Source organism: Sinocyclocheilus rhinocerous, unplaced genomic scaffold (assembly GCF_001515625.1).
Source record: "Sinocyclocheilus rhinocerous isolate Xijiao unplaced genomic scaffold, SAMN03320098_v1.1 scaffold1600, whole genome shotgun sequence".
Taxonomy (NCBI): domain Eukaryota; kingdom Metazoa; phylum Chordata; class Actinopteri; order Cypriniformes; family Cyprinidae; genus Sinocyclocheilus; species Sinocyclocheilus rhinocerous.
In genome coordinates, this window is record NW_015665129.1 from 2,165,524 (window position 1) to 2,192,037 (window position 26,514).

The window sequence follows — 26,514 nt, forward strand, 5'->3', positions numbered from 1 at the left end:
CAAATAATAATGGTCTAAATACACATGCAAGCCCAGTATATATCCAGAGGGATTATGGTAAGCACTGTCCCAGGTTACTATTAATGAGATGGGAGGTTTTGGTAGATGAGCATATGGCTGGTGGAAAATTCAGGAACATCCAGTACTAGTTACTCGGCTGTCTTCACATCCGATGAGTGAATTTATTCACACAAGACAATCAAGTGACGTGATCTCGTTCCATTACGAATCCTCACACATACTCTCTAGACACAAGACGAAACTTGAGAAACCCGACCAGAATGGTTTCTGACGGCAAGCCAAATGCTCACTGACATATGACTCATGGGCCGATTTTTCAGCTGAATTACACTTCAGAGAAGTGTTGCAAATAAATATGGATTCCATGCCTGCATTTTGGATAAGCGGTCAGCTTATATCTGAGTCAGTCTGATCCTCTTACAGCCGACTGAATCCTTGGATCAGTCACTTGGTTTATCCTAAGCAGAGTGAAAATAATGAAAATGTAATTGAACAGGTAGAATTATCTGTATTTACAAATATTCCATACTAATCTATTTTATAAGATAACTAGCCTGTTGTAATTGTGAAATCAAAAGGGCTAACTTACTACCAATAAGATACCATAAGATATTGTGTATGTATAAAATACATAGGCTCATTAAAACATCCACCTATTGTCTTGCTTATTTTTTCAAAGGTAATTACGTTAATAATCGTAAGTATTTGTAAAATATACATTTTGTATGATGGTGAATGAATTACTCAAAAACAATCCCACAGCAACACTCTCATTTAGCTGTAAATTATGAAGAAATGGCTATTTAAATAGGCAAAATTATTTACAAATGAAATCCAGATGGGACTAATAAAAGTAAGGTCGTATGCACTCTATGTTTGACTGAATGTAATTATTATTAAACCTTGCATAAAGCATAAAATATAGGCAGAGAGTGTTTCTCACTCCAAATATACATTAAAAAGTGAATATCAATACTAATTAGACCACACTGTAAAACATACCGTCACTGAACACAACTGCCCTTGTCTTTCATATATGGTTCATAAATGAACTGGAAGGATTTCACATTTCATATTTAGAGACTAGCAGTAATGAACAGGCAGCTGTCGTCCTCGCATTGGCCCGTTAGCACAAGAGCGTATAAGAGCACTGCATCAGAATATGCTTCCTGCTGGATCACTGGGATGTAAATGGCTGTTTCACATGCTCTGATCTATATGCTACTGTGTGTGTGTGTGTGTGTGTGTGTGTGTGTGTGAGTGAGTGTGTGTTTGTGTGTGTTGTGACTGTGGGGGAGATATCTCCAACAGCCTTGCACTGACATTTCATATCCCTGCCACAGTGATGACAGAACATGACTCCCTCTTCACACATACGCCCTCTCAGCACAAATACACACACACACACGCATAGACACATACAATGCCTCAGAGAGAGAGAGAGAGAGAGAGAGAGAGAAAGACAACTAAAAGACAAAAGGCTTGTAATGATAAAATTTCAGAATGCCAAACTATACCAGTGAAATTTCACAACTCTCAATAACACAGCAAAAATTAAATGCTATTGAATAATAATAATAATAATAATAATCCATCATTTAATGAATTACTGTTTTTATGAAATGAAATAAAATAAAATATAAAACATATTAAAAGCCACATTAAATATGTCATGAAAAAAAAGTAGCTACTTAAAATAAAATATCCACTTTTAAAAGCTACATTAAATATGCCAGGCAAATAATGCTAATTTGTTAATAAAATAAATAAATTACAAAATTAAATAAAATATATTAATTAAATAATTAAATTAAATTAAATTAAATAACAAAACATTAAAATTCACATTAAATACACCATGAAAAAAATGTAAGTTGTGAATAAAATACATAAAATAAAATAAAATAAAATACTGTATTTATCTGGACAGCATTACTAGTCTGCCTTAGAAATGGCCAGTGGGAAGCTATTCAGGAAGGATCTCCTAGTAATTGTACAGATATAGAAGCATCAGAAGCAGGCTGGAGAGACATGACAGGGGTGTCTGCGTATGTGAGAGTGTGTAATGAGGCTTAGCCAAGGAAAAGGACAAATCCCTGCTCTCTCGTTGGGAGAGATGTGACGTCATTGCAAAGCTCTGCCATTAACTCACTATAGGAAAGATTTCACACATTAATCTGCTGACAGGTCTTAGGTAGTACAGCAAATCAGTGAGATTATCTTCACAGTTTTTCAAAGACATGCCTGAGCTCTTCAGTGTAACAATGTTACGTCTCCAAACACAGACTTGTGAATCAGCAAAAAAGGTGCAGTACCTGCAGAAGTAAAACATAAAGGTCCCAAAAGTATGCTGGGATTACAGTGAACATCTCCTTGAGTTGTTTCAGAGACATGCTAGACAGTTGAGTCTGTATGGAGCTGAGACTCAAATCAAATGAGCAGCAGGCCTCTCTTCAGCACCTTGGACAGCGCCGTGGCTTCTGACTGCAGTCACAACAGCACAACAGTGGGAAGAAAATGTCAGGACAAGGCATGGGTGGGCAATCATCACAGTTCATAATGTCAATCGTGGATCAGCAAAGATGGTTAGAGTAGAGAAACGGCTTATCTGAGACTTATTTTGAGGCTCTTCTTTCCTTTTTCATCCAGGAAGTCAGTCTGAGGGAGCTGCAAAGTGTACCTTCAGTGTGACTTTCAAAACATCATAGTCACATTCAACAACATAAGACAGCAGATTTACTACATTACCCAACTAACCTACCACATTCTGTTACTGTACTTACATCATACCATGATTTAGCCAAGTAGTACCTGTTCCTTGATCAACACAATTCCAATCAACCAATCAGAATTTAAGATTAGGGTTCGGAGGTTTGGCCTTTAACTAAATTCATCAACCTATAATTTCAAGGTTAGGTTTTAAGTTTCATGGTTACACTACAAAGTAGTCAAATGTTCTCTTTACCTTAAGTAGCTACTTCTACTTGATCTCAGCCTAGAGAGGGACTTCCGTTGGTTTCTGTTTGTTTACTGTTAGTGAATGAGTGTTGCCTGGTGGCTGCTTCACAATAAAGCTTTCTGTTCCTCTGAACGAACGGCAAACTTCGACCTGAACTGTTCAGACCACCACAACCTTCAAGAAGCAGCTGAAGATACTTCATATGCAAGCACAACCATAAACAAAGGAACTTTCTGTAATAACAACTTTCTTTCTCTTCTTCTCTGCATTTCAGCTTGTGCTTCTTATATGCAAGTCGTTTAGATAAAAGCATCTGCTAAATGAATAAAGTAATGCAATATATAGTATAATATACACTACCATTCAAAAGTTTGGGGTCACTAAGAGTTTGTAATGTTTTGAATGAAGTATCTAATGCTCAGAAATTTCACAAAATACAATAAATATAGTAATATTGTGAAATATCAATTTAAAATAACTATTTTATTATTATTTTTAATTCCTGTGAGGACAAAGCTGAATTTTCAGCAGCTATAACTCAACTGAAAACAGCTGTGCTGCTTAATATAATAGTGGAAACCTTAATATAATTGTGGAATAATTTTTTTCAGGATTTTGTGATTAATAGAAAAAAACAGAAATTAATGATTTAGTTATAAATGTAATGTATCCTTGCTGTATAAATGTATTCATTTCTATAGTTTACTTACTATTTTAATAAGTTTGCTTGATATCAGTGTCATACAAGACCTGCAAAAGATGTTGATTTACTTGACGGAAATACAATTCATCTTCTCATGCAGACAATTAGCACTGTGGAAGACACTTCTTTTATAAGAGAACAAAACTCTAAAACTGTCATAAGCCATCATGTGGTATTTTTACAGTGAGAGAGATTTTTAATAAGCATCATGGCTTGTGGCTCAATAGAGTGTAAGTGTTAGTGAGCAGAGAGGGTCGAGCAGCCCTCAAACCATCAGATCCCCCAAACGCTCAGCTGCACACACATGCAAACCTGTGCCAAAACACACACACACACACACACACACACACAGACACACACACTTCCTGTCCATTCAGCCCGCCTTTCCTGGGTTGTATAGCGAGTATCTCCCTGAGCAATTCTCCATGCTGCTTTTCACACACCTAAAATAGAACTCAACAGATACAAGAAACCTTTCATTTGCATTGCGATAGAAGAAGCTCATGAATAGCTCGGTGAGGGTCCTTTTGCTCTCTCTCTCTTTCTCTCCCTCATGCATTTCTTGCTCCAGGGGCAACTCTACGTGATCAAACATGCCTATTCATCTGACTGGATGGAACCGCCTAAATGCAAAACCAGAAAAATAGATACAAAGAAAGAAACAGAAACATCAACCGTTCTTCTCTTTATCTGACAGAGATATTTGCCTTTTCCAAAAGCAGTCTGATGGAAAACGTCTCGGTTACGTATGGTAACCCTCGTTCCCTGAAGGAGGGAATGGAGACGTCACGTCGGATGACCGACGAATTAGGATCTCGCTTAGAGAGACCAATCTACTTCGAGTGTAAACTAAACGAGCCAATGCACATTGGCATGCGATTATTGCATCCAGCTGCCACTGATCACAGCGTGAGTATAAGTAGGCAGCAGATGCAGCGCATATTCAGGTTTTCGCTGAGGAGCCGAGCCGGTGACCCGGCCGCTCAGCGGTGGTACAGGAGCTGTGGCGACGAGGGTTAACATACGTAACCAAGATGTTCCCTTTCAGTCGGTCACTCTCGACGTCACGTCGGATGACCGACGAATTGGGATCCCTACCAAAGGGCCACAGCTACTGCCCCTTCCAGTGTCCTGTGGAAGCCACCTGCGCCCCTACTTTTTGGCGTAGGCCAGGGCCTGCACAAGAGGACCAGCTACTGCTACTATGCCACTACCCAATAAGTAAGACTGGATAACACTGGGAAAACGTACCCGTTCTACTTGGTCATCCGACGTGACGTCGAGAGTGACCGACTGAAAGGGAACAGATAACTGATGACCTCCAATGCATTCGCCTCATCCCTCTCTTCTTTCATTACGGAATGAGACTTTAAAGTTTGCTTTAGGTATCTCCCCTGGACTCGAACAGAGAAAAGGATGGATTTTTAGTGCCTGACAGGAATAATACGGACAATCGCATCTCCAAACAAAGTTGATGTGAAAAGACCTATAAGAATAATGAAATAAATGTGGTTTCTGTGGATTTATCAGAAAATGGAATGGACAGCCCACACGTCCTCGCTTAGCCCGGATCACTGCGTACCTGTCTATATAACTGGCATCTTTAATGCTCAGTGGCTCAGTGTAATTCTAAATGACAAGCATCAACGTTTGTTTTATTCTGGTCCTGAAACCACAGGCTATATCTGCTCTATTAATAATCTATGCTTTCAGCTCGGCTGCACTATGAGGTCGGCTCATGCACGCAGGCACGAGGGCGTGGGATCAAGACAGGAAACACACTGTCTCACCTGCACAGGACATCCTGTAACCTGCCTGAGATGCCCACAGGCTTTTCTGAGGCTGGCCAAACAGCAAGCAGTGAGAAAGCACCAACTACCATCAAAAGAGAAGGGAAAATGCCTGTGCCACTTTATGAATAGGGAAAAAAAGAACCTACATTACCATTCAAAAGTTTTGGGGTTAGTAATTATTTATTTTATTTTATTTTTTTATTTTATTTGATTACTTAAAATTAAAATTTTTATTCATCAAAGAGTCTTTAAAAAATGAATCACAGTTTCCACAAAGACATTAAGCATGTTTACTACATTAATAATAATAATAATAATATACAATATAATAGGGCAATATAATAATATTAATCGTTTTGCAACCCTACAATACAATATATATATTGTTTTGCATAATTTGACTTTTTTTTTTTTACAAAAAAATACATATTTTAAAAGCATTTAATCATGTATTAATTTCTTAAAATTAAACACATTTAAAAATGTAATAAAACATTATTAAATCATAAATCTAGTTTTGATCTTCATTAGACTATTCAATATACATTTGCATTTAGTCTAAATACAGGCTACTGTACGACTGAAAATGTATTTTGTTGCCCCAAAATACATTTTGTAAATATATTTTGGTATGACGGTTAAAACTAAATATATTTTCAATTTCAAAAAAAATTTTTTTTTTTATTAAGCTTTTAAACCTGTTTACAGCACATATTTAGTATATTTAAATATATATTTTTGCCTGCTTTGCCAGCTACCTTTTGTTTTGTTTTTTTGTTTTTTGGCTGCTGAAAATTCAACTTTGCCATCACAAGTATAAATTACATTTTGAAATATATTAAAACAGAAAATGGCTATTTTAAATCTACTGTAATAATATTTTACAATATTACTGTTTTTACTGTATTTTTAATCAAATAAATGCAACCTTGGTGTGCATAAGATTTCATTTATAAACATTAAAAAAAAATTACCAGCCCCAAACTTTCGAACAGTTTTACAAAGATCAGCAAATCTCCAAAGCAACTGTGCATTTAAAGCCTTTTATGTAACTTTTTCTGTCTGTTTCTTTGTCTTTTATTGTACTAAAGAAACTACTTATTTTGTTTCTTTGAATCAAATGCTGGTCAGGACTCCCAAATGCCACCCTAGAGAAAGAGAATGAGAGAGATAGCCGAAAAGGATTCGCAATAGATAAGAAACATTGACTTGTTCTTTTCACTGCCTTTAATAAGAGTTTGTACCTTTAAGGCAGAGTGGCCCAGAATAATAATGGTTGGACGAGAGAGGTCAACACCGCTGCACTTTAAAGCCTTAAGGTCGGTTCTGGCTCAAGCGTCTGAGCAAAACGCCTGTCCGGAGGAGCAAACAGCAAATTATGAGCAGGGCTGGACTCCATTTTCTTCTGCGCTGCCTGTGCACGCTCAAGCCAAGATTAATTCTGCCATTACTCTTCACGAGACTCACACCACACACATATGGAGCAGTAAAGACAAGGCACTAATTAAGCGACAGCGCGAGAGAAGGAGAAAGAGAGAGAGCTTCCCTAAGCAGATCTGTAAAATGAGATTACTGACCTCAGATCAACAAGCAAACAGTGACAGAAAAACCAATAAACATAAAGGAAGATCGGTGTATGCTGAGATGATGAATGTGTGTGTGTGTGTATAATGTGCCCTTATGCCAACGTGATTTGATGGTCAAAGCAATTTACGACTCGACATAGCAGAAAATTCATTAATACATAAATTACACACAGATGAGAGAGCATGCAACTAGCAAGTAATCATGAACAATATTCACCCTCTGTGTTCTTATGTTACCCAGAATACTCTTCGGCTCTGACCTTCACACCAAAGCCCATTCACACCAAGAATGCTAACAATAAAGACAACTGTATTAGCACACCAATTCAAAATAAAGTTCTGTTTATTCTAAGCATGTAGCTGAGTTATGTTGTCTGCCACTTTAACTCTTTGGACAGCTGGATAAAAAAGCTTGTGAAAGTGATACCAATGATATTGTTTCTCTGTGCCGTAATAGTTATAATTGTGGTGTGGACGCTATTCTTTTAAATGTAGAATGCCAGTGAATTTTTCTCTCTCTTTTTTTTTTTAACTGGCCATGAAACTGTATGTGTATTATTTTATTAAAAAAAAGGCAAAACAAATAAAAAAACACATCTAATTGCAATTATTATTATTATTATTATTATTATTATTTAATCAAATTAAAAAATAAACAAAAAATCAATAAAGAAATATCTCTATAATACTACTGAACTGTAGAGTTTATTATATTATTTATTTATTAATTTGTTTAACAACAGTAAAATTGAGAGAGAGATTTTATTTTGGTTGAAAACTGTGAAACTTCTCTTTTAAAATGCATTTCTTTTGTTGATAACAAATGAGCCTGATTTATTCAGGTCAGAGGAAGAATGTAGAATACTTTAATTACACAATTATTATTTTTTTTTCAATAGATCATTTAATAATAGAATAACAAACAATTTTAACTTGCTCGACTAATTAAAGTTTTTCATTTGTTTCATATTTCTTTAATGTGGTACATTATTTCAGTAATAAAAATAATCTGTTGTAAATAAGGGTATATATAATATTATTAAAATAACTTCATGCTAGTAGATCTAAAGCCTTTTTTTTTGTAGCATACCAGAATCTGTCATCTGATAGATAAATGATTCATGTTGAGTATGCTGTATTACATATCTGCAGGAAAATGGAGTAAATAAAACTGACTTCCATTCCAAAAACAGCTGGAACCATGATGCACAACACAACGTCATACTGCATCCATGCATTCAGCTCAAAGCCTCAAATATCAAAGTATTGAAGTCATTTTTAGGAGGGATGGCTATCTGGAATGCGACGGCAGCCATAGTGCGCCAGAACGACACACCAGCTTATTGGTGGAGAGGAGACAGAGTGATGAAGCCAATCAGCAGATATGGGGATAATTAGGAGGCCATGATGGTCAGAGGCCAATGGGCAAATTTGGCCAGGATGCCAGGGTTATACCCCTACTCTTTTTCGAAAAACATCCTGGGATTTTTAATGACCACAGAGAGTCAGGACCTCGGTTTAACGTCTAATCCGAAGGACGGTGCTTTTTACAGTATAGTGTCCCCATCACTATACTGGGGCGTTAGGACCCACACAGACTGTAGGGTGAGCACCCCCTGCTGGCCTCACTAACACCTCTTCCAGCAGCAACCTGGTTTTCTCAGGAGGTCTCCCATCCAGGTACTGACCAGGCACAGCCCTGCTTAGCTTCAGTGGGCAACCAGTCTTGGGCTGCTGGGTGACATGGCTGCTGGCCATATTAGCATATCTCTGCGCACCCGGTTCGCGCAGACAGGATACGTCATCAGCACGTTGAACAAAATGTGAGCTCTGTGAAGGAATACCACCGTCTTCTTTTCTTAGAGAGAAAAGATTTAGTTTTGCCCACATGAGGATGTTCAAATCTTCCTCATATTGAAGTCTTCAGTAGAAAATTAATTGGTTAACCAAGCATAAAGCCGGTTTGATGGAATCATATTTCAGAAGAAAGCTCCCCATTGAAGGCAATTATGGGACCGTGTGGAGAGGGCCGTGGGGGAGCTGGAACCTTCACTTCAAGCTGAATCTTGCCTTAAATGTTGTCTGGTTTCAAGGTCACGACTCAAGTCTCAAAATGGGCATCAAGTTTCAAAGGGGCGAGATTCATTACAACATTTAGGACCTTTTAAAGGTTCTGAGTATGGAAAATCAGTAAGTGCTGGATCAAAGCAAGTCAAACTTCTACTGACCCCCTGAGCCGGCTATTTTTACCTCAAAAGTGTCCATCAGACGACTCGGCATGCCTCTTGGCCAGACTCATCTATTTTCTCTCCATCACACTCCTCTACTACTGCTATCTGCCAAACGCTATACCACTTTGTCATTACTGTTCATGTCCAATCAAATGTGATGTCAATCAAATCTCCACAGAGACAAGTTCTCTCAATTCATTTTGGCTTGCCAATTCGGATTGAGATTCAGCACAGTGTTTACTTTCACTGTATTGGAATAGTACTATAATGTTTATAATGTTAATAGTGTACAAATTATTTTTAACAATATCTTATTAATCCTTGATTTTTTTTTTTTATTGCTCGATGTTGCATAAATAAAATGTTTTATATGCTGGTGTTGGGGAAAATCCAAAATAATGAAATAATAATGCTGAAAACAATTTTTACTGCTTAATTTTATTTTATTGTAGAAACTGTGATGCACTATGATTCCAAAGTTTGTAAGTATGAAGAAGTAGAAGAAATATATACTTTCTTTCAACAACGATGCATTCAATTAATTAAAAATGACAGTAAAGACAATGTTGCAAAACATTTTTTTTTCAAAGAAATTCTTTTGAACATTCTATTCATCAGAGAATCCTGAAAAAAATTATGCACCATGGTTTCCACAAAAATATTAAGCAGTAAAAATGTCTTCAACATTGCTAATAATGAGAACCATTATCAATAATTAAGCACCAAATCAGCATATTTGAATTCATTTCTGAAGAATCATGTGATACTGAAGACTGGAGGTATGGCTGCTGAAAATTCTGCTTTGCCATTACAGGAATAAATTACATTTATAAATATATTAAAATAGAAAAAAAATTTAATTGTAATAATATTTTACAATATTACTATATTTACTGTATGTTTGATTGAAAAAAAAATGCTACTTTGATGAATATAAGAGACAAAAAAAAAAAGCATTAAAAAATCATAATGATTCCAAGCTTGTGATATATACTACTAATTAGTATATATATAATGGTATATACTACTAAATATACATTTTTCCCCCAACATCAGCATAATCAAGCTTATGATATATACTATTATAGTAGTATATACAAAGGTATATTTTCCCCAACACCAGCATAATCAACATTTCATTTACGAACTATTAACCTATCCCAAAAATAATTAAAAAAATAATAATAATAATCATGGATCTCTTTCAATGTGGTTCTTACAGTAAATTTCACCCAAGACATGGCAAAGTGCATTGATCCTGCCAGATTTCCCTCTGTTTGCTATGTGTTGAATGTGAAAGAATGGCTTTATTGGTATATCCGTACCCTCTGTGTGCAAAGTCTCTTAAAGTGAATGGCTATGCAAACAACTCTTTGCGTACCAGCTGATATGGACTCATCGGATTCACTGGTGCACAGAGCGCTGTAATTTTGATCTCTTCTGTTAGTTCCTATACCAACAGAGGCCCATGTTTGGACTAACATGATATATTGCATTTCAGCACAAATTAATGCCACGTCATGCTAAATAAACGATCCCTGCTTGACCTCAATAAGTCAGTGTATGTAAAACATCCAGTTAGCTTCCAGAACTTTCTGTGGCAGTTTATGTGTCCCTGGTGTCCATATTGCTGTCATGCATAGTTAGCAATTACACTGTCCAATTACATTTCTAAACTATCTGAGACTTGTAATTAGCATGTAAGCTAAAGTTCCCCTGTCTGCTTGCTCTGATGTGGAGCGCAAGTCATTATCACAGGCAAAAACACGGACCAGAAACTCAAACTCAAAGACTGAGGGTCTGGGGACAAAGTTTTCACTTACTCAAACTAGGACTGGGTGACAGCAAAAATTAACAAATTTGTGATGATTTTTCTAGCAATATAAAATCATGAAAAATAAAAAGCAAAATAGTAGACTGTTACCGCTTGGCTTAAAAAACGTAAACTAATGAAACTAACTAACAAAAATAATGTTAATTTGTTTAATTTTGCTGGATCTTAAACCCATTATTTGTATTATCAATCAAAAGAATGATCACTGAAGACTGAGATTTTTCATATATTAAAATATTTTAGTAAAATCAAAGAATGTAGTTAAACATTGATGTAGGAAATACTGATAAAATATTGATTAAATATCATTCTTTCTAGTGTTAATGCAGTGGAAAAATAGCAAGGAAATAATCTTATTTGCATTAAACATTTTGAGTTTATTTGGCAACAGTAGCTGTTTGGTCAAAATGGAGAAAAAAAATCACCCAGAAAAATTACACAGAATAAATAAATATTGGCATGCATACATTAAATATTGTAAAACACCTGATAAATACTGAGACATAATTTTTTCTAGCTTTACTGCCAATTCCCAATTCAAATTTACAACCAATCATAAATGAAACTGAAAGGCAATGTGACTAGAATAAATATTATTCAAATTTGAGGAACGGCCAGAGATGGATAATGAATGAATATAAGTTTCTGAGCCATTACAGTTAGCTGCCACCTCTGCTACTAGCAGATTCACAAAAGCAGATTAGTGGAACAATTATGACATAATTTGATCGTAATAAATTTAATGGTTTTCATTCCTCTTGAGTGGATGAATAATGGACTGATGCCACCAGCATCTCCCCCAGGACAGCTGTTTGGCTGAATCGTGAAATGTCATATTTCTACATTCTGTTTACTCCCATTAAATCCAAAATGCCAAGACAATGCTCAGATCAGATCCAACAAATACTACAGTGAGCGCCAAACAGCAACCTGAGGAATGATCCAAATTTTAATCCAATAATTATGCTGATTGGCAGAATGAAGCCATTGAGCGGATTAAATTGGTTGAAATGGAGATCGCCTCTCAAATAAATGTGAAGAATAAGTGGAACTGTGCAATAAACTGATTTTTAAGGCTTATAAATTGATTTGTGAAAGATATGAGGATTTGTTCAGAATCTAAACACATTTTGTATTCAATAGTAAAGACTAGAATATTTTCAGATGCAATTTTACGCTTTGTCAAACAAATGTTCTGGTTAAAATGAACGTTAATGCCCCCACTTAGTCATTTATACACAAATGATCCAGCAAAAACAACCAATTCCTCATCGGGGTTCAGTTGAGCCAAGGTAAACTGGTTTAAACTGCCTTTGAAGTAAACAAGAAACTGTTTGCTGTCCATTTCGTAATGGACAATAACATACTGTGTCCAATGCTGGATTACATATGTTCGTGTTTGTGTGTGTTATAGTAGGTCAAGTAAGTACAGTCAAGTGGCACTTTAACACAGTAAACAACAACAAAAAAGTACACACACACACACCAACCGACTCTCTAGCTGTGTCTAATACAGAACATTGCTCGGAGGAGAGGATCAGCTGTTATTATGGATGAAAAGATCTGCATTGCATCTGTACTGCAGGGATCTTCCAAACTAAAAGTTTGCAGATAAAAGAGCCTCAACAGCCACAGGCATTTAAAGACCCATTATTAAAATCCCTCAGCACAACTGTGTACACGACCCACAGGCTCAATAAAGCATGCGCGCATGCAGTGTTAAACAACGGAAACCATACGCTTCTTCATTACTAAATGTGTAGTTTCATTAGTTAGAGGCATTGACTTCCTCTCAGGCCAAACCTAGACATCCTGGATGTTTGGAGAAATCCTCAGAGTCCTTTTAAACTCATATAAAAGTGTTTACTGTTCATTTTCAAGAAGTGTGTGGAAAAAAAGGAGAGGGAGAGAGACATGGCCCTGGAGGGATAGCAGGCACTGTTGGTCTTGTGCCATGACGGATAAATTTGAGGCTTTATAGAAGCGGTATTGATTGAACAAAGGTGCTACATGAGTGTGTGTGTGTGTGTGTGGTTCAGGTGTGCCACTTCTGCCCTGTTAAACAGGCAGTGCTGAGGGATACTGGGCACTCGGCTGCCATGGTGACTCGACTTGGACAAGTAACACTGACTGTGAACTCTTAAAAATATAGGTTCTAAAATGGGGTTCAAGCAGTGATTTCATAGAACATCCATTTTGGGTTCCACAAAGAACCTTTAGTGAACAGAAAGAAGCATTTTTGCTTAGTGTTTAACAGTTTAATAATCTGAAGAGCCTTTTTCACTAGAACATTTTGTGCAATGGATGTGAAAGGTTCTTAAAGGAATTGCACATCCCTGCATCTTGAAAAATAAAATTTTGCTGATTTGCAAAAAAGTTGTAATATCACCTAATTTAATTATGTTGGTTTCAAAACCAACATGTTTTGGTTTTCATTTAAATTATATATTAGCTTTAATGCACTCATCAAAATAACAAAAGCAGTCAAATGTCAAAAATTTTAATGACAAAAAAAAAACAATCAAAATTGTTTTACTTGAAGTCTGCAAAGGAGTGGAACAATATGTTCAAATACTCCATTTAATGCCAATAACTTTACATAAACACAAGTTGATAAGTAAATAAGCATGTTTGCATTATTTTCTTTCTCTGGCCATAATTCTAACCTTGAAATCAGGATTAGGCATAAAATAATGTCTTCAGAATCATTCATACATGTACAAATAGGATAGCAAATGAACAAAGTTGTAGCCTGGAAGATAGCAATCATGTCTTTGTGGCAGTTTTTCTGGTGATTAAGGAATAATACAATACTTCTTCACTTTACAAATCTAGCGTAGCGTTAGCTCTGGCAGGTCACGTTAGTCAAGCTCGCATCAGCTGACTCTCAGCTGATCCCCATCAACCTATGGGAATACGAAACCTATCTAAGCATTCATATATAAGGTCCCTCAGTATTATCAGCAGTTTTCGCATTGCTCAATAGCTAATTACCCTTCTCCAGGAAGTCGTGGCCTAATGGTTAGAGAGTGGGACTCGTAACCAAAGATTGCGGGTTCTATCTATGCCTTTGAAGTAGTCAAAACCTTAGAATGACTATTCCTGGTTGAAATCGTAGAACTTTTTCATTCAGGCCTTTAAAAACTCTCCTGATTAAGATACTTCGGCTTTACTGACATTTGTGCCATTAGCTGTGGTATGGAGTTGTTTCTGACTTATTGAACCCTTGAAGACGTTGTTACATAACAGTTTAAGTGGGGGTGGGCGCAATCAAATCGTCCTGCCATTATATCAGACCATCAAGAGTGTCAAATGAAGAGCAGAAGCACTCCTCGCACTAACCAGGCATACTGTGCGAGCGAGCGAGCTTACATCCGGCAAGAAAAGAGTGGTATAAAAATGGCAGAAGTGTCATGCTATTACACGCTACAGTGTACATGGTAATGAGATAGTTGTGTGCTGCCATTTAAGACATTGACGGCTGTACAGTGTGCACTTAGAGAACCTCATCTGACAGGGAGAAGAAGAAAATGTAAAAATATGATCAAATTAAGTCGTTTAAACATTTCAAAAAAATAAAATTTACCCAACGGCTTGTGTCAAAGCAGAGACAAACTAATTATTTCCAGCGACAGAGCCCGTAATGAACCAGCTGCTGTTCAGGTCAGCACACGGGCTGATATTCCCCATATTCCCATATCACTGTTTACTGTCCTAACGGCTTCCAGGTCAGTGAACTGGACACTGAGATACATGCCCAGTCTGTGGCATATGAGGACCCATTCGCCAGACTGTTTTAATATGAGAGCATCAGCATAATCCTGCAAGGTACACTGGAGAATCAAAGCTCTCGAGAGAACGTCGGAGCTGTGAGAGGATGCATAACCTTGATGTGAAGATATTAAAGTAGTTGATGGAGCAATTAAGAGATGCGGCTAATGATCTTCATCAAGGCTATTCAGCCTACTCGCAATAGTGAGGAATTTTCCAAACTGCTAAAGGGAGATTCCCCGCTGTCTGGTAACTTGGCAGCCGATCCACCTTAGACCTTTCTGGAGTGCAACAAAGCATGTGCCTTATTGCCACTGTGTATTGTAAAGCTAAAAAAATAATGTAGATATATATAATGCATGGGGGAGGCTAAATTCGTAGTAGTTAGTTGTGTTTTTAGCAGCAGATCACCTAGATGTGAAAAAATCCCTCTGGTTTACCAGCAGTTTCATACTTAATTTTCTCCTTATCTAACACACTGCTAAACTCCAATAGCCATTGCTCACAGTTTTGCTCAAATGCTTTGTTCCCTACCGCATTGATTTCTAGATTACCCGAACTTTCATTCTTATTGATGCTTTAAATCAAAGCAGCACAGAGAAAAGCCATAAAAAAACAAGAAGAGATACATTTCTGAGCTACATTTGAAAAATGTAAAAAAAAAAAAAAAATTCTTGACTATGTAATTTTCTTGACTAAATAACTTGACTATAAGACTACTCTCAACCAGCCACTGGACCGTATGACATGGCTCTATAAAGTAAGAACACATCTAAACAGAACATGCAACAATATATTGTGTAAAATGTGCACTTTATCATATGTGACTATGGTAAGACAGCACCTTCTGGAGAACCTGTGAATGCACGATGTTGCAGCATCCTACATCAGGTAGAGAATGAACAATGACGCTCGCCTGGCTCCATCGTCATTCCCACCTTAAACATGCTCTCCACATTATGCCCCTGGAACAGCTGCTAAACAGATGTAATGGCAAGAACATCTGTCAAATTCTGCCTCTTTAAAAAAACAGAACTTGTAGTTGCTCAGTTTTCATCTTTTTTTTGGAATGGGGGTCATAAATGCTAGGAAACTAGAGTAATGAACATTTGAATGAAAAGTGCTTCCACTTTATGGTTCTTACTCGTGAACTGTTGTAATTCCTGAGCGTATAGTGTATTACTTAACATTTGGCTGACTTTTTGTCCATGCGGAATGTATAATAAAGATTTGTTACATGAATGTCTGTTTTGGATTGAATCCTACTCTTGCTGTGTATGTGCTGTAAGTGCTAAGAGCTCCTGTTAACCATAAATAAATCCCTGGCCATTACAGCTTTTCTGATTCTGATTCATCCCGACTTTCCACTGACAAATAGCACACCATCTGAACCTTATGATCAAAATGTCACTCTAACAGTGAGAGATGTGATTCATAAAATGGCATAAATGTCATGACCGCACAGAAAATGTTGTTCTGGCGTGGTGTACTGTGGTATGTGAGGGTGTGTTTAGCTGATACTCGACCTAATTTGCGCGCGTCAAGTCTTTGGTTATCGCATCGCGGTTATTTGGCGACCCCTAGCGAGCGCTGCGCGAATAACTTCAACTCGATTCGCAATCTTGTTTAAGTACGAGCCCTCTAGTTATTCATACAAACCAGCATCACTTAAAACGTTTCCTCGGGAATATTACCAACGCAAAGCTGTGAGGTTTAAGTAAGACGTCGCGTTCAAAACAAGAGAAGTGAAAACAGCATGACGCGCATCAACTTGCCACAAAACTCTTCACAGATGACAGGATTTTGGCAATGTTCGTTTAATGCATTCAGCCCTTAGCTGAGAGATCTCAAAAGGGATATTTATTACCTGCGTGTGACACACCGTTTCAGCCACATTTTTCCAGACAACAATTCCGAATCAGTCCTCTTGGTATTCGTCCATTTATGCGTTCCAACAAACGTCGACGCTAGAGCGTAATGGTCACCTTAAGTTAGACACCTTACTCCAAATGTTACGGATGCTAGCATTCTAATGTTATATATCCCGAGAAACCGAAAGCTTGAAGTAGCTCCACGTCTCTCCAGAGCGAAATATTCACGAAAAACAAGGACGCGTCTTGTCCCCTTTTTTAGTTGCTCGCCGTTTTTCTCCTCAGAAGTGCGCACGGATGTGCAGAGCGACCCAGCGGCAGCGTGGGCAGCTGTACGGTTCAGTCGCTTCTCAACAGCCGCCTTCTTTTACATTCACAAGTTCGTCTTGATTATACTCCACTGGGAAAAAAGTCAAGAAGCTATGGGAACCAGACGGCAAGGTGACAGCGTCAACATCGCCCGTGCGCTGCGCTCGCGGTCACCGCGCACTTTCTCTACATTGTTATGAGACCGAGCGCAGTCAAAAACGCAAGCTAAAACATCGAGATTTCCGTGGCGCAAAACCATGTCCTACATCGGCTGAAGAAGCTCTTTGATAGTTCTCGCAATCTTTTTACAGCTCAGATAAATTAGTGACGCGAGAAAAAAAAAAAAACAAGAAGAGTGAGGAATGAAACATCACTTCACGGACGCGCGTGATGAGTGGAGCGCGTGAAAGCGACTCTCGTCATTTGGATAGATAGATAGATAGTGTTATCACCACTGTGCGCGCTATCCACCCTCACTGCTTCTCTTTCTCTCTCTCCCTCTCTCTCTCTCTCACATACTCTCTCTCCTTTCCTCCTCCGTCTGACTAACAGCCTGCCAGTCCTGCTTTAGCTGACAAACCCGTGACGTCATTTTAAAGTAAAATATGTAACATTTTAGACATCCTTCCCCCTGTTTCCCTCAGAGGAGTTCATCCGAACCCAATTCTATCTCAGTCTCTGCTCGCCGATATAAATCAGTCTGCATATGGGCTATAAAAAAGCTCAACCAGTGTACAGCACTTTCCACTGAGGGGGAGATCAGTTTCTCATCCCAAGGTTAATACAGTGTCTAGTGGGTTTACTGAAGCAGTAGAGCCATATTCTGCAAATTACATGAGAGCGTAATGCCACATTTTTCTTCCTTGTGAAACAGAGAAACTCTTTTTTTGTTGTTAAGATGATTGATCTTCCACTCCAATTTACCATATAGGAAGAAGAAAGAGACAGCAGAATGATGTTGAATTCCTGTTTATTTCACAGGAATGGCTTTAGCCGGCTGAAAAGGAATATAAACTCTGTCTGTAGTCTGTCAGGCAGCGGGAAAGCTCATTAAGCCGGTGCGTTTGAGAGAAGGGCTTTGTGAAAACAGCCCTGATGAAGAAAATACATTCCTGGAAAACGCTAGCGTGTGTAGAGGTTATGAAGTGTCGCATTTTGCCTTCATTGTGGGGACCAAACAGTCCCCACAAGGATAGTTAAACCTATCACAAACATTGTGGTGACCAGCTAACGGTCCACATGAGAAAACGGCTTAATAAACACAATAAATAATGTCATCATAAAAATCTAAAAATACCAAAAGGTTTGCTCAAGGGTTACGCCTGAGTCTAAGGGAAAGAAAATATCATTAGCTCACTATAAAAACAATAGAATAACATCAACATAATAGCAGGCTTATATGCGTATCGCTTTCTACAGCAGATAAGCAGAGTTTAAAAGACGTATTTCCTGAACGCGAGGCATGGAAGGTTTACAACATCTGTGATCATCTAGGAAAGCTGTTTTAAATTGTGCCAGTATAAATGGGGTGTGCGTGGAAACAGAAAATGAAGAGATAAATAAGCGTCATTAAAGAGCAGTACGGCATATCAAATCCAGCCTTAACAGCAAATGTTCAGCAGCTTCCAGCAGCTTGGCATTTTATCGCCATTACTGGAAATGCATTTTGGAGAAGCTACATTTCTTAGCATCTGTAAAGAGGTCATTTATGCACTTAGAGATCTTATACCTGATATATTGGGGGGGGAAGGATAAATTAGTTGTATAATCTGTCAAATCAATGCATTTAACCATATATTGCATGTAATTGTGTTATTTAACACTTTTGTGTTCAATTCATGCTGAAAAAGAAACAAAATCACACAAATTGAGAATCTTTATTCTGCGTGTGGAACGCTACCAGACCGACAGTCATTTCACTTGCTGTAAAACATGAAATCCTAGCAGTTCTTAGAAAACAGTTGCGCAGTTTTGCTGAGTGAGTTATTCATAACGTTCTGTATGTATCAGGCTGGGTATTTACTCACAGAGGATTACTGTGTAATCCTTACACTGATGATTTAAGCCTCCAATGTAAAGGCCCTTAAATGCTGACTCAAAATAGTATTTGGTCAACGACATCGACCACAGCCATTCCAGGTTCAATAACAATTTGGACACTTCGCTAACCTGCAATAATTAGATAACTGTAATGAGTTAAACTTGTCAAGAAACTGAGGTCTTCTATGTCTTGCTTTAATTGAGCTATTACTTCAGCTTCAGACAATTGTATTATCATATGCAAATAAAGGGGAGATAAGAGTGTATTGTCTTTGTTAATTAGCCGAAACGCACTGCATTCATTTAGCTGCTTCTGATTTGAAAGGCCGAGGGTCAAGACCAAGGGTTAGTCTGAGTTAGTGTATATTGTCAGGAAGGTCAAAGGTTAGGGCGTCGAAATGGGAATTCTTTGTCTTGAATTTTAAGCACAGGTTATGCTAATGAATGAAAGTTTAGTGGATTCTTTTATTTTAAACCTGCAGCTGCAGGATTTTTCAGCTTTAGATGTTTTATGATGATTAGATTTTTCAAAACAGGCCTAGAAAGAGATTGCAGATATTGAATCACTGTTCTCTGCACTGTCCATAGGAGCCCAATGTGATTTACACAACTAAGACATGTTGATGGGATCAACATTCTGTCAATCAAATCTCTTACCCTAGTCGGGCCGCCCACAATACATACACTGATCGCCTGAGGCATATTGCAAAACAGACAAGTCAATCTAATTCTATGCTTCTATGCAATTTTCAACAGTCTGTGCACTAGTCCATCTGGAAATAAAGTTGAGGAAGGTACAAGGTTGATTCAGTGAGTGCTTTGCTGTTCATGTGGGCTAGACAGACCTAGCCTGCAGGTGTGTCTTGGCCAGAATAATCTGCAAGGTTGTTTATCCATGTCCTAATTGTGTAAAGCATGTTAAGCATCCACAGATGATGGTTTTAACCCAAAACCAAACAGCTATTCAGTATTCTCAATTTTCAGCCTTTATGTTTTTACCTCAGTACCACCAACCTATCTGACCCTATGCCCCATAATCCTAAATCATCATTCACTGTGACCAAAAGGCCAAAGCTGACTTCATTCAGAATCAGAAATTCACTGCTGGTACTCTCAATGTCTCAAATATCTCTCAAATACACTGAAAACCATTGTATTCTACTTTAAAACTCACCCCATCCAGAAAGTCTGGTTTTGAAAGAAGTCTCTTATTCTCATCAGGGCTGCATTTATTTGATTAAAATACAATAAAAACAGTAATATCGTGAAATATTTTTAGAATTTAAAATAACTGATTTCTGTTTTAATATATTTGATGGCAAAGCTGAATTTAGGCAGCCATGTCGCCAGTCTTCAGTGTCACATGATCCTTCAGAAATCATTCTTATATGCTGATTTGGTGCTCAAAAAAAAATCCTTTGTTGAAAACACCACAATATTTTGGTGAAAATAGTGACAATTTAAAATTGGGCCTTTTATTTAGATTGGATGCATGTTCAGTTTATAGGCTATATTACAACATATAGATACAAATACAGATCATTTTGTCATTGGATCAGATACAAATTCATATACACATAATGGCTTCACTTAAACATTACATAGGTTTTAGATTCAGTTGACTAGTAGCACCTAGTTAGCATATGCCAGACCTCAGTTCCTCAACTGTCAGTTCATTAATGAGATACTCAATGCATCAAGGCATGTTTAGATTTAAGAGTTAATCAATGCTCTATATTTAGAACTGTAAAACGACATGATGATTTATTGATCCTTCTCCTGAACCCGCACACAGTTAATTTAGTAGAGGAACGCCTTGAAACCAACATAATATTTGGCCAGGGTCAAATCAATATTCGGGTACAATATGACAATCCTTTTTTCAAAAGGTATAGGAGTAAGTAGAACACTTATAATTCAAAGACAAAGTCCCTGGTCATTCCTCTGTATTGAAAACACGAGCTGTATTTCTTTTTATTTCTATAACTAGCAATTGTTTCGTTCATGCAACAGAACAGTGAGCCTTGGATCTTTCAAGGAACGCTCTGCTTTATGTGCTCAATATTCTCAATATTCACAGCTGTTAATAACCCCTTGAAAGGTGGAATAATTGCAAATCACTTTGAACACAACATGAGACACAAATAGCTGCCACAACAATAAGACAGTGGCCATGACAACCGGACTGAACAGAGGACATCTCCTCTATCTGATAGTGAAACATTGGAGATGAGAAAAACAAGAGGGCCTATATCAGCACAATGAGCTGAGAGACCAAGATAGTTAACAGGACAATGGGTACCCAAAAGGGCTTATTTGCTAGTTTTAATCATTACTCTGGCAGTCCATAAAACTCTTTGAAGTTTAGGTTTGATAGATCGGTCTCCAGAAAGTACTAGAATGTTCCCAATGATGATGCTGGAGATACTAGACCTACTAGACTTAAAGGGATCCCTTGTGAAAAAGAAGTACGTTTTAGCATACTTTTAAGAAGAGAACTTAATCCGGAAATAATATACTTTAAAAGAATATGCTTACTGAATGTATTGCTTAGTTAATTAGTTCAAATGTATATTAAAATGCAAGAGTGCTTTTTTGACCCACTTAAGAACTTTATATGTAATTTCATAATTATGTTGTCTTTGAAACATGGTTAAAGTTTACTGTCGCATGTTGGCAAGAATTTATGGTAAACTATATACTTCTGTATCATTTCTATTAAAACTTGTATGTCATGTATTTAAATATATTTATGATGACACATTTGTAATGATGAAGTTGCAATTTAGTGAATTTAAAAATATTAACTTTAAATGTTTTATCAAATAACACTACAGTTAAAATCATAATCAAGTACGTTAAATGTGTTTTAGTATATTAGTCAATATATCAAAATAAGCGTATTTCTTTAAAGCATGACAAAAGATTACTAAAACATTTAAAACTTTCTTTTGACATTACAGTCCACTTTTTAAAAGTGTACCTAAGTGTGTTAAGAAATTGTCATGGAAAATGTACTCTCTTTAAGTACACTTAAGTGGCTTTTAATTTGAAATTATATTAGCTATTAATATATTATATTTAAGTACACTACAAGTGCATATTCAATGTAATTAAGCACACTTCTTGTTCACAAGGCATAGTTCATATAAAAAATGATAATTTAGCTATTATTTATACCATGATATTGTTCTAAATCTTTAAGACTTCTTTTTTTCTGCGTAACACAAAAGAAGATATTCTTGAGCATGTTCTTTTGTCCATACAATGAAAGTCAGCGGGGTCCAAAACAACATTGTACGGACAAAAATACAATATTTTTTGTTCCACCAAAGAAAGCAAGTAAATAACATGGGTAAATAATGACTTTTCATTTTTGAGTGAACTATACCGTGAATAGGTCTATAACTTTTCAGTAACACCTCTTTTCCACAGCACCTTGAATCAACAAAAACTGTGACTAAAGAAAATTGTGTGCACACCAATAAAGTAGTCTTGAATAGGAACTTGTGCAACAGATGGTATTATTGAGTACACATCAGAGAATCCATTTTCTATTTCAGGTGTTCATGGTGAAGAATACCAAGTGAAAATTTGTTTTTTTTTAAAAGAGTCTCAGCATCTTTAACTCAAAGAAAGCTCATTCACACTAGTCATTCTGCGAACAGTAAAGCTTTCAGTTCAACAGCCACTTATCAACAAACCTCTTAAGAGTAACAGGCCCGCAATAAGCCCCAACTTGAGTCTTACCCTCCAGACAAAAACACACGGACTGTTCAAATGATATTTGATGCACAGAGCTCTCGTTCAGGCAGTCAGAGACTTCTATAAGAGGATGATGGGAAGAATCACAGGTGATAAGACGGCGCATAAGAGGGACAAAATATAAAACAGAATGACAGGGACAGAGTGAGCGAGAAAGAGGAGCCAAATGAGGAGGTGTGCACCCTGGCCTTGTGCATTCATTCACTGCTCATCTATACTCCGAAGGGCAAGACATGATGTATTACCACCCCCCTCGAAATACACTGCCATCTACAGATGCACAATTTGGTACACACTGTAGCTGAATATTTACTTTTGGATATTTGTATTTCTGTCTGCACACATCAGGTCAGGTGTATGTTTGATGTACAAGCTGAGAACTCATAAACATGTAGACACCGATATGGACACATATTACATACAACCTTCGGCCGTATAAATGGAGAATGTCAGCCAGACAATTTCAATAATCTCATCTCCAGGCTGTGGAGGTGGACCTCACATTTGCCCAACATCTGATGTTGTCTTTGATTAAGATTCCTGACAAGGCCTCTAGAGTCTGGAGTGTAACACAGTTCTCACCTGGGAAGGGTCTGAACGCTGAAGTGTAGAAAAAGTCATTGCTATGGAAACAGGCATAATACTGAAAGAGAAAAAATTCAGTTGAAAAAAAAAAAACAGAAGGAGGCAGATTACAGGGTGCGTTCGGGTCAGCAGAGTCTTTGGGAATAAAAAAAAAATACGCGAAGAGACCAAGAGCCGTTCTGCCTGACCTGTGTGGTCACTCGGAACGACTGAAAAATGGGATTATTGGTAACACTGATCTGGCTTTGATCAATGTGCATAGGTGACACTTTGATATACTCATAGTCTAGTTACTGGGATGGAAAGAGTTTATTTGTAGAAATGCTCGAAAGAAGAAAAAAAAACATTAAGTATAAAAAATGGAAAATTCACACTTCGTGCTCCAGTGTATATTTTACAGAGTATACAATTTATGCATAGGCACATACTTCAAAATATAAAATACAAAAAAAAAAGACCAAAAATATCCACAATTATGGCTCATATGATGTCACAAGGGAAATCTACCATTAAATAGTCCACTGCATTTCCAAAAAAAATACAGTAAAGAAATCATGTAAAAGTTAATGTGCAAATATCAAATCATTGTTTAACGTAACAGAAAATGTAACCTATAAAACAAATGTGACAATTTGCTCCAAACTTGATAAAAAAAATAAAAATAAAATGTATTCTTTGCCATTAAAGGAATAAATATATATATATATATACACACACACACACACACACACATAAATATATATTTATTGAAAGCATAGCTGTTTACTTTGTGATGACAGCATGCAGCGGATGCATCTATTTCATAATGCTCATGGAGAGGTTTTCTAAAAGTCTTTGAAAGCAGCTGAAAGCAGATCCCATTAAAACATGCAGGTGGAACAGGTTGCTGTTATTTTATCTTTTATAAGACAGCTCTTATGTAAGATTCAAAGCTACCACAGCAAAAACATTTTCTTACACAGTATTCATCTAAATTTCCAGTAAAATATTTTAAACATCCTCAAAACAGGATCAATTTACCAGAGAAGCAAAGTTGCACACAATATAAAGACTTGAAATTTCAAATATTTCCTGCATCAAATTATTTTATTTTAAGATATTTTTTTCTAAGCATAAATTTAACTACATGTAGTTTGCAGTAAAGCCTTCTTCTTTCTATTCAATCTATACATTATGATATTTTAAAGACCTATAGTAACTGACACTTACTTTCACCATATGAATTTTGTTGAAAACGTTTTATTGTTGTTGCTACTGTGACAGTGCAACGGCAAATGGGAGTGTTTAGGCGTTTGTTATCCGTAATGGGCTGCAAATTACTGCAATTACACATCACACTTTTAATTTATCAGGAACAATTATTTTATTATATACTCACTGTGAGAGTAAACGCTTAAAGCTTCCTAATCTGTAATAGAACAATATGCATATTCAATGTAATTTCATTATGGGTTCAAAAGGTGAAATTTGATATTTACATCCAAAGCTTACTATGCGTCACAGCAAATGATCGACAGGAGCTGATATCACCAGCCTGTATGTGTTCGTTTCATGCACTCGAGCCAGAGACTATATCACGGAAACAGGGGAGGAAGAAATCTGTGCATCTATTTTAATTCAGCTGCAGGGGAAACACCCATTAACCCTCTGTCTTGTCACATCCTCTCTTCTTCTCTTCCATCTGACAGCTCACTTGTCCTTTATCACCTCAAAAATGAATCTGAAGTGTGTGCTGAAGAACACAAAATACACTGACGGCGATAACAAGAGGTTCCCTGATGTATCTGAGCAATAAACATGCTCATTCGAGTGCCTTCGGCGAGATTGCACACGGTTATTAGGTGTATTTGTATATTTAAATAAATCATTGGTGACCTTTTTCATCCATTTGAGGGGAAGCATAGGACAGAATAGATGCATTTAAGTAAAAGAGAGAGACAGAGATTGACACGTTTTCTCTGAACTCGTGTTCCCAACATGTGCTCACACCGCTGTGGTTAATGGGTTGTATAGTGCTTCTTCTTACCCCTCCAGTGGCCCTGGTGGTCAGGTTCAACATGCCGGCAGCGGCTGCTCTATCTCTGGGTTCTGCGCAGACTGTCACCTGCGAGACCCAAGTCTTTTTCCTGTCCTGCCACTTTATGAGATCTGAGTGTGAAAACACCAGCCCTTTTCCAAATGACCCCAAGTCTACCTCTGTCCCTTTCAGCCCTCATCTTACCATCTGTAAATTTCATCACACCTTAACGTGTGTTTTGTTACAGGAGGTGTCAGAAGAGAGAGATATGTGAGGTTCGATTTTCAAAAACAGACCTTAAAGGCAAATGGTGTCATTTCTGTATCACAGGACTGCAAAAACAATGACTGTTTTCTGACAAATTTCCTGAAAGCTCTTCTTTAAGTGCAAAAAAATACAGCACCTTTAAATAGCATGAATAGCAAATCTAGGCACAAAAATCATGCAGATTTAGCTGTTTCCTTCATATATAATAAATAGCTGCTGCTTTGGGCATGTACGCTATCTTGTAGCTTATCATGCTGTATATCTCGATAGAGAGAACTCATATGCAAAAAGCTCCTGAAGGTTCACAACAGCGAAATCAGCTATATTTTCAAAGAAGCCTGACACTCAGCTCATACATATTGAAGATTTCTTGGCAGAAGAGAATCTGTCGTGCAATTAAGCGTTCGCTAATCAAGATGTTTTTCTTTTTATTTAAGTTCAGTCATTTTAAAGTTCGAAAGAAACTCTGGTCTGTTAAAATCGTGTCTGTTAAGCTTGATGTGACAACATCCACCAGTATCCTAAGGCGTATACTCAATACTCAATATGATGTGTATGCAATAGTTTGAGGAAGATTTTATGTGATGATGAATTGTCTGAAACTATTGGACTAATGCAAATCCTTGTTAAAAATAAACTTTAGATCAAGCTATATTCAAAAATAAAATATTTAAAGGGTTTTAACATAAGAAATAATATATAAAATTAAAAACATATTTTTAAAATATATAAAATATACAGTATATGATAAAAATTCTTATT

General features: G+C 37.0%; 1 protein-coding gene across 1 annotated transcript in view; it reads right to left on the bottom strand.

Moving 5' to 3' along the window:
* Positions 1 to 16,971, bottom strand: part of LOC107731270 (adherens junction-associated protein 1-like) — a 43,657-nt gene extending 26,686 nt beyond the window's left edge. Inside the window, exon 1 of the mRNA XM_016542312.1 lies at positions 16,766 to 16,971. Coding sequence (XP_016397798.1) covers positions 16,766 to 16,794 — 29 coding nt within the window. The 5' untranslated portion in view covers positions 16,795 to 16,971. The remainder of the gene's footprint in view (positions 1 to 16,765) is intronic.
* Positions 16,972 to 26,514: the final 9,543 nt, after the last annotated feature.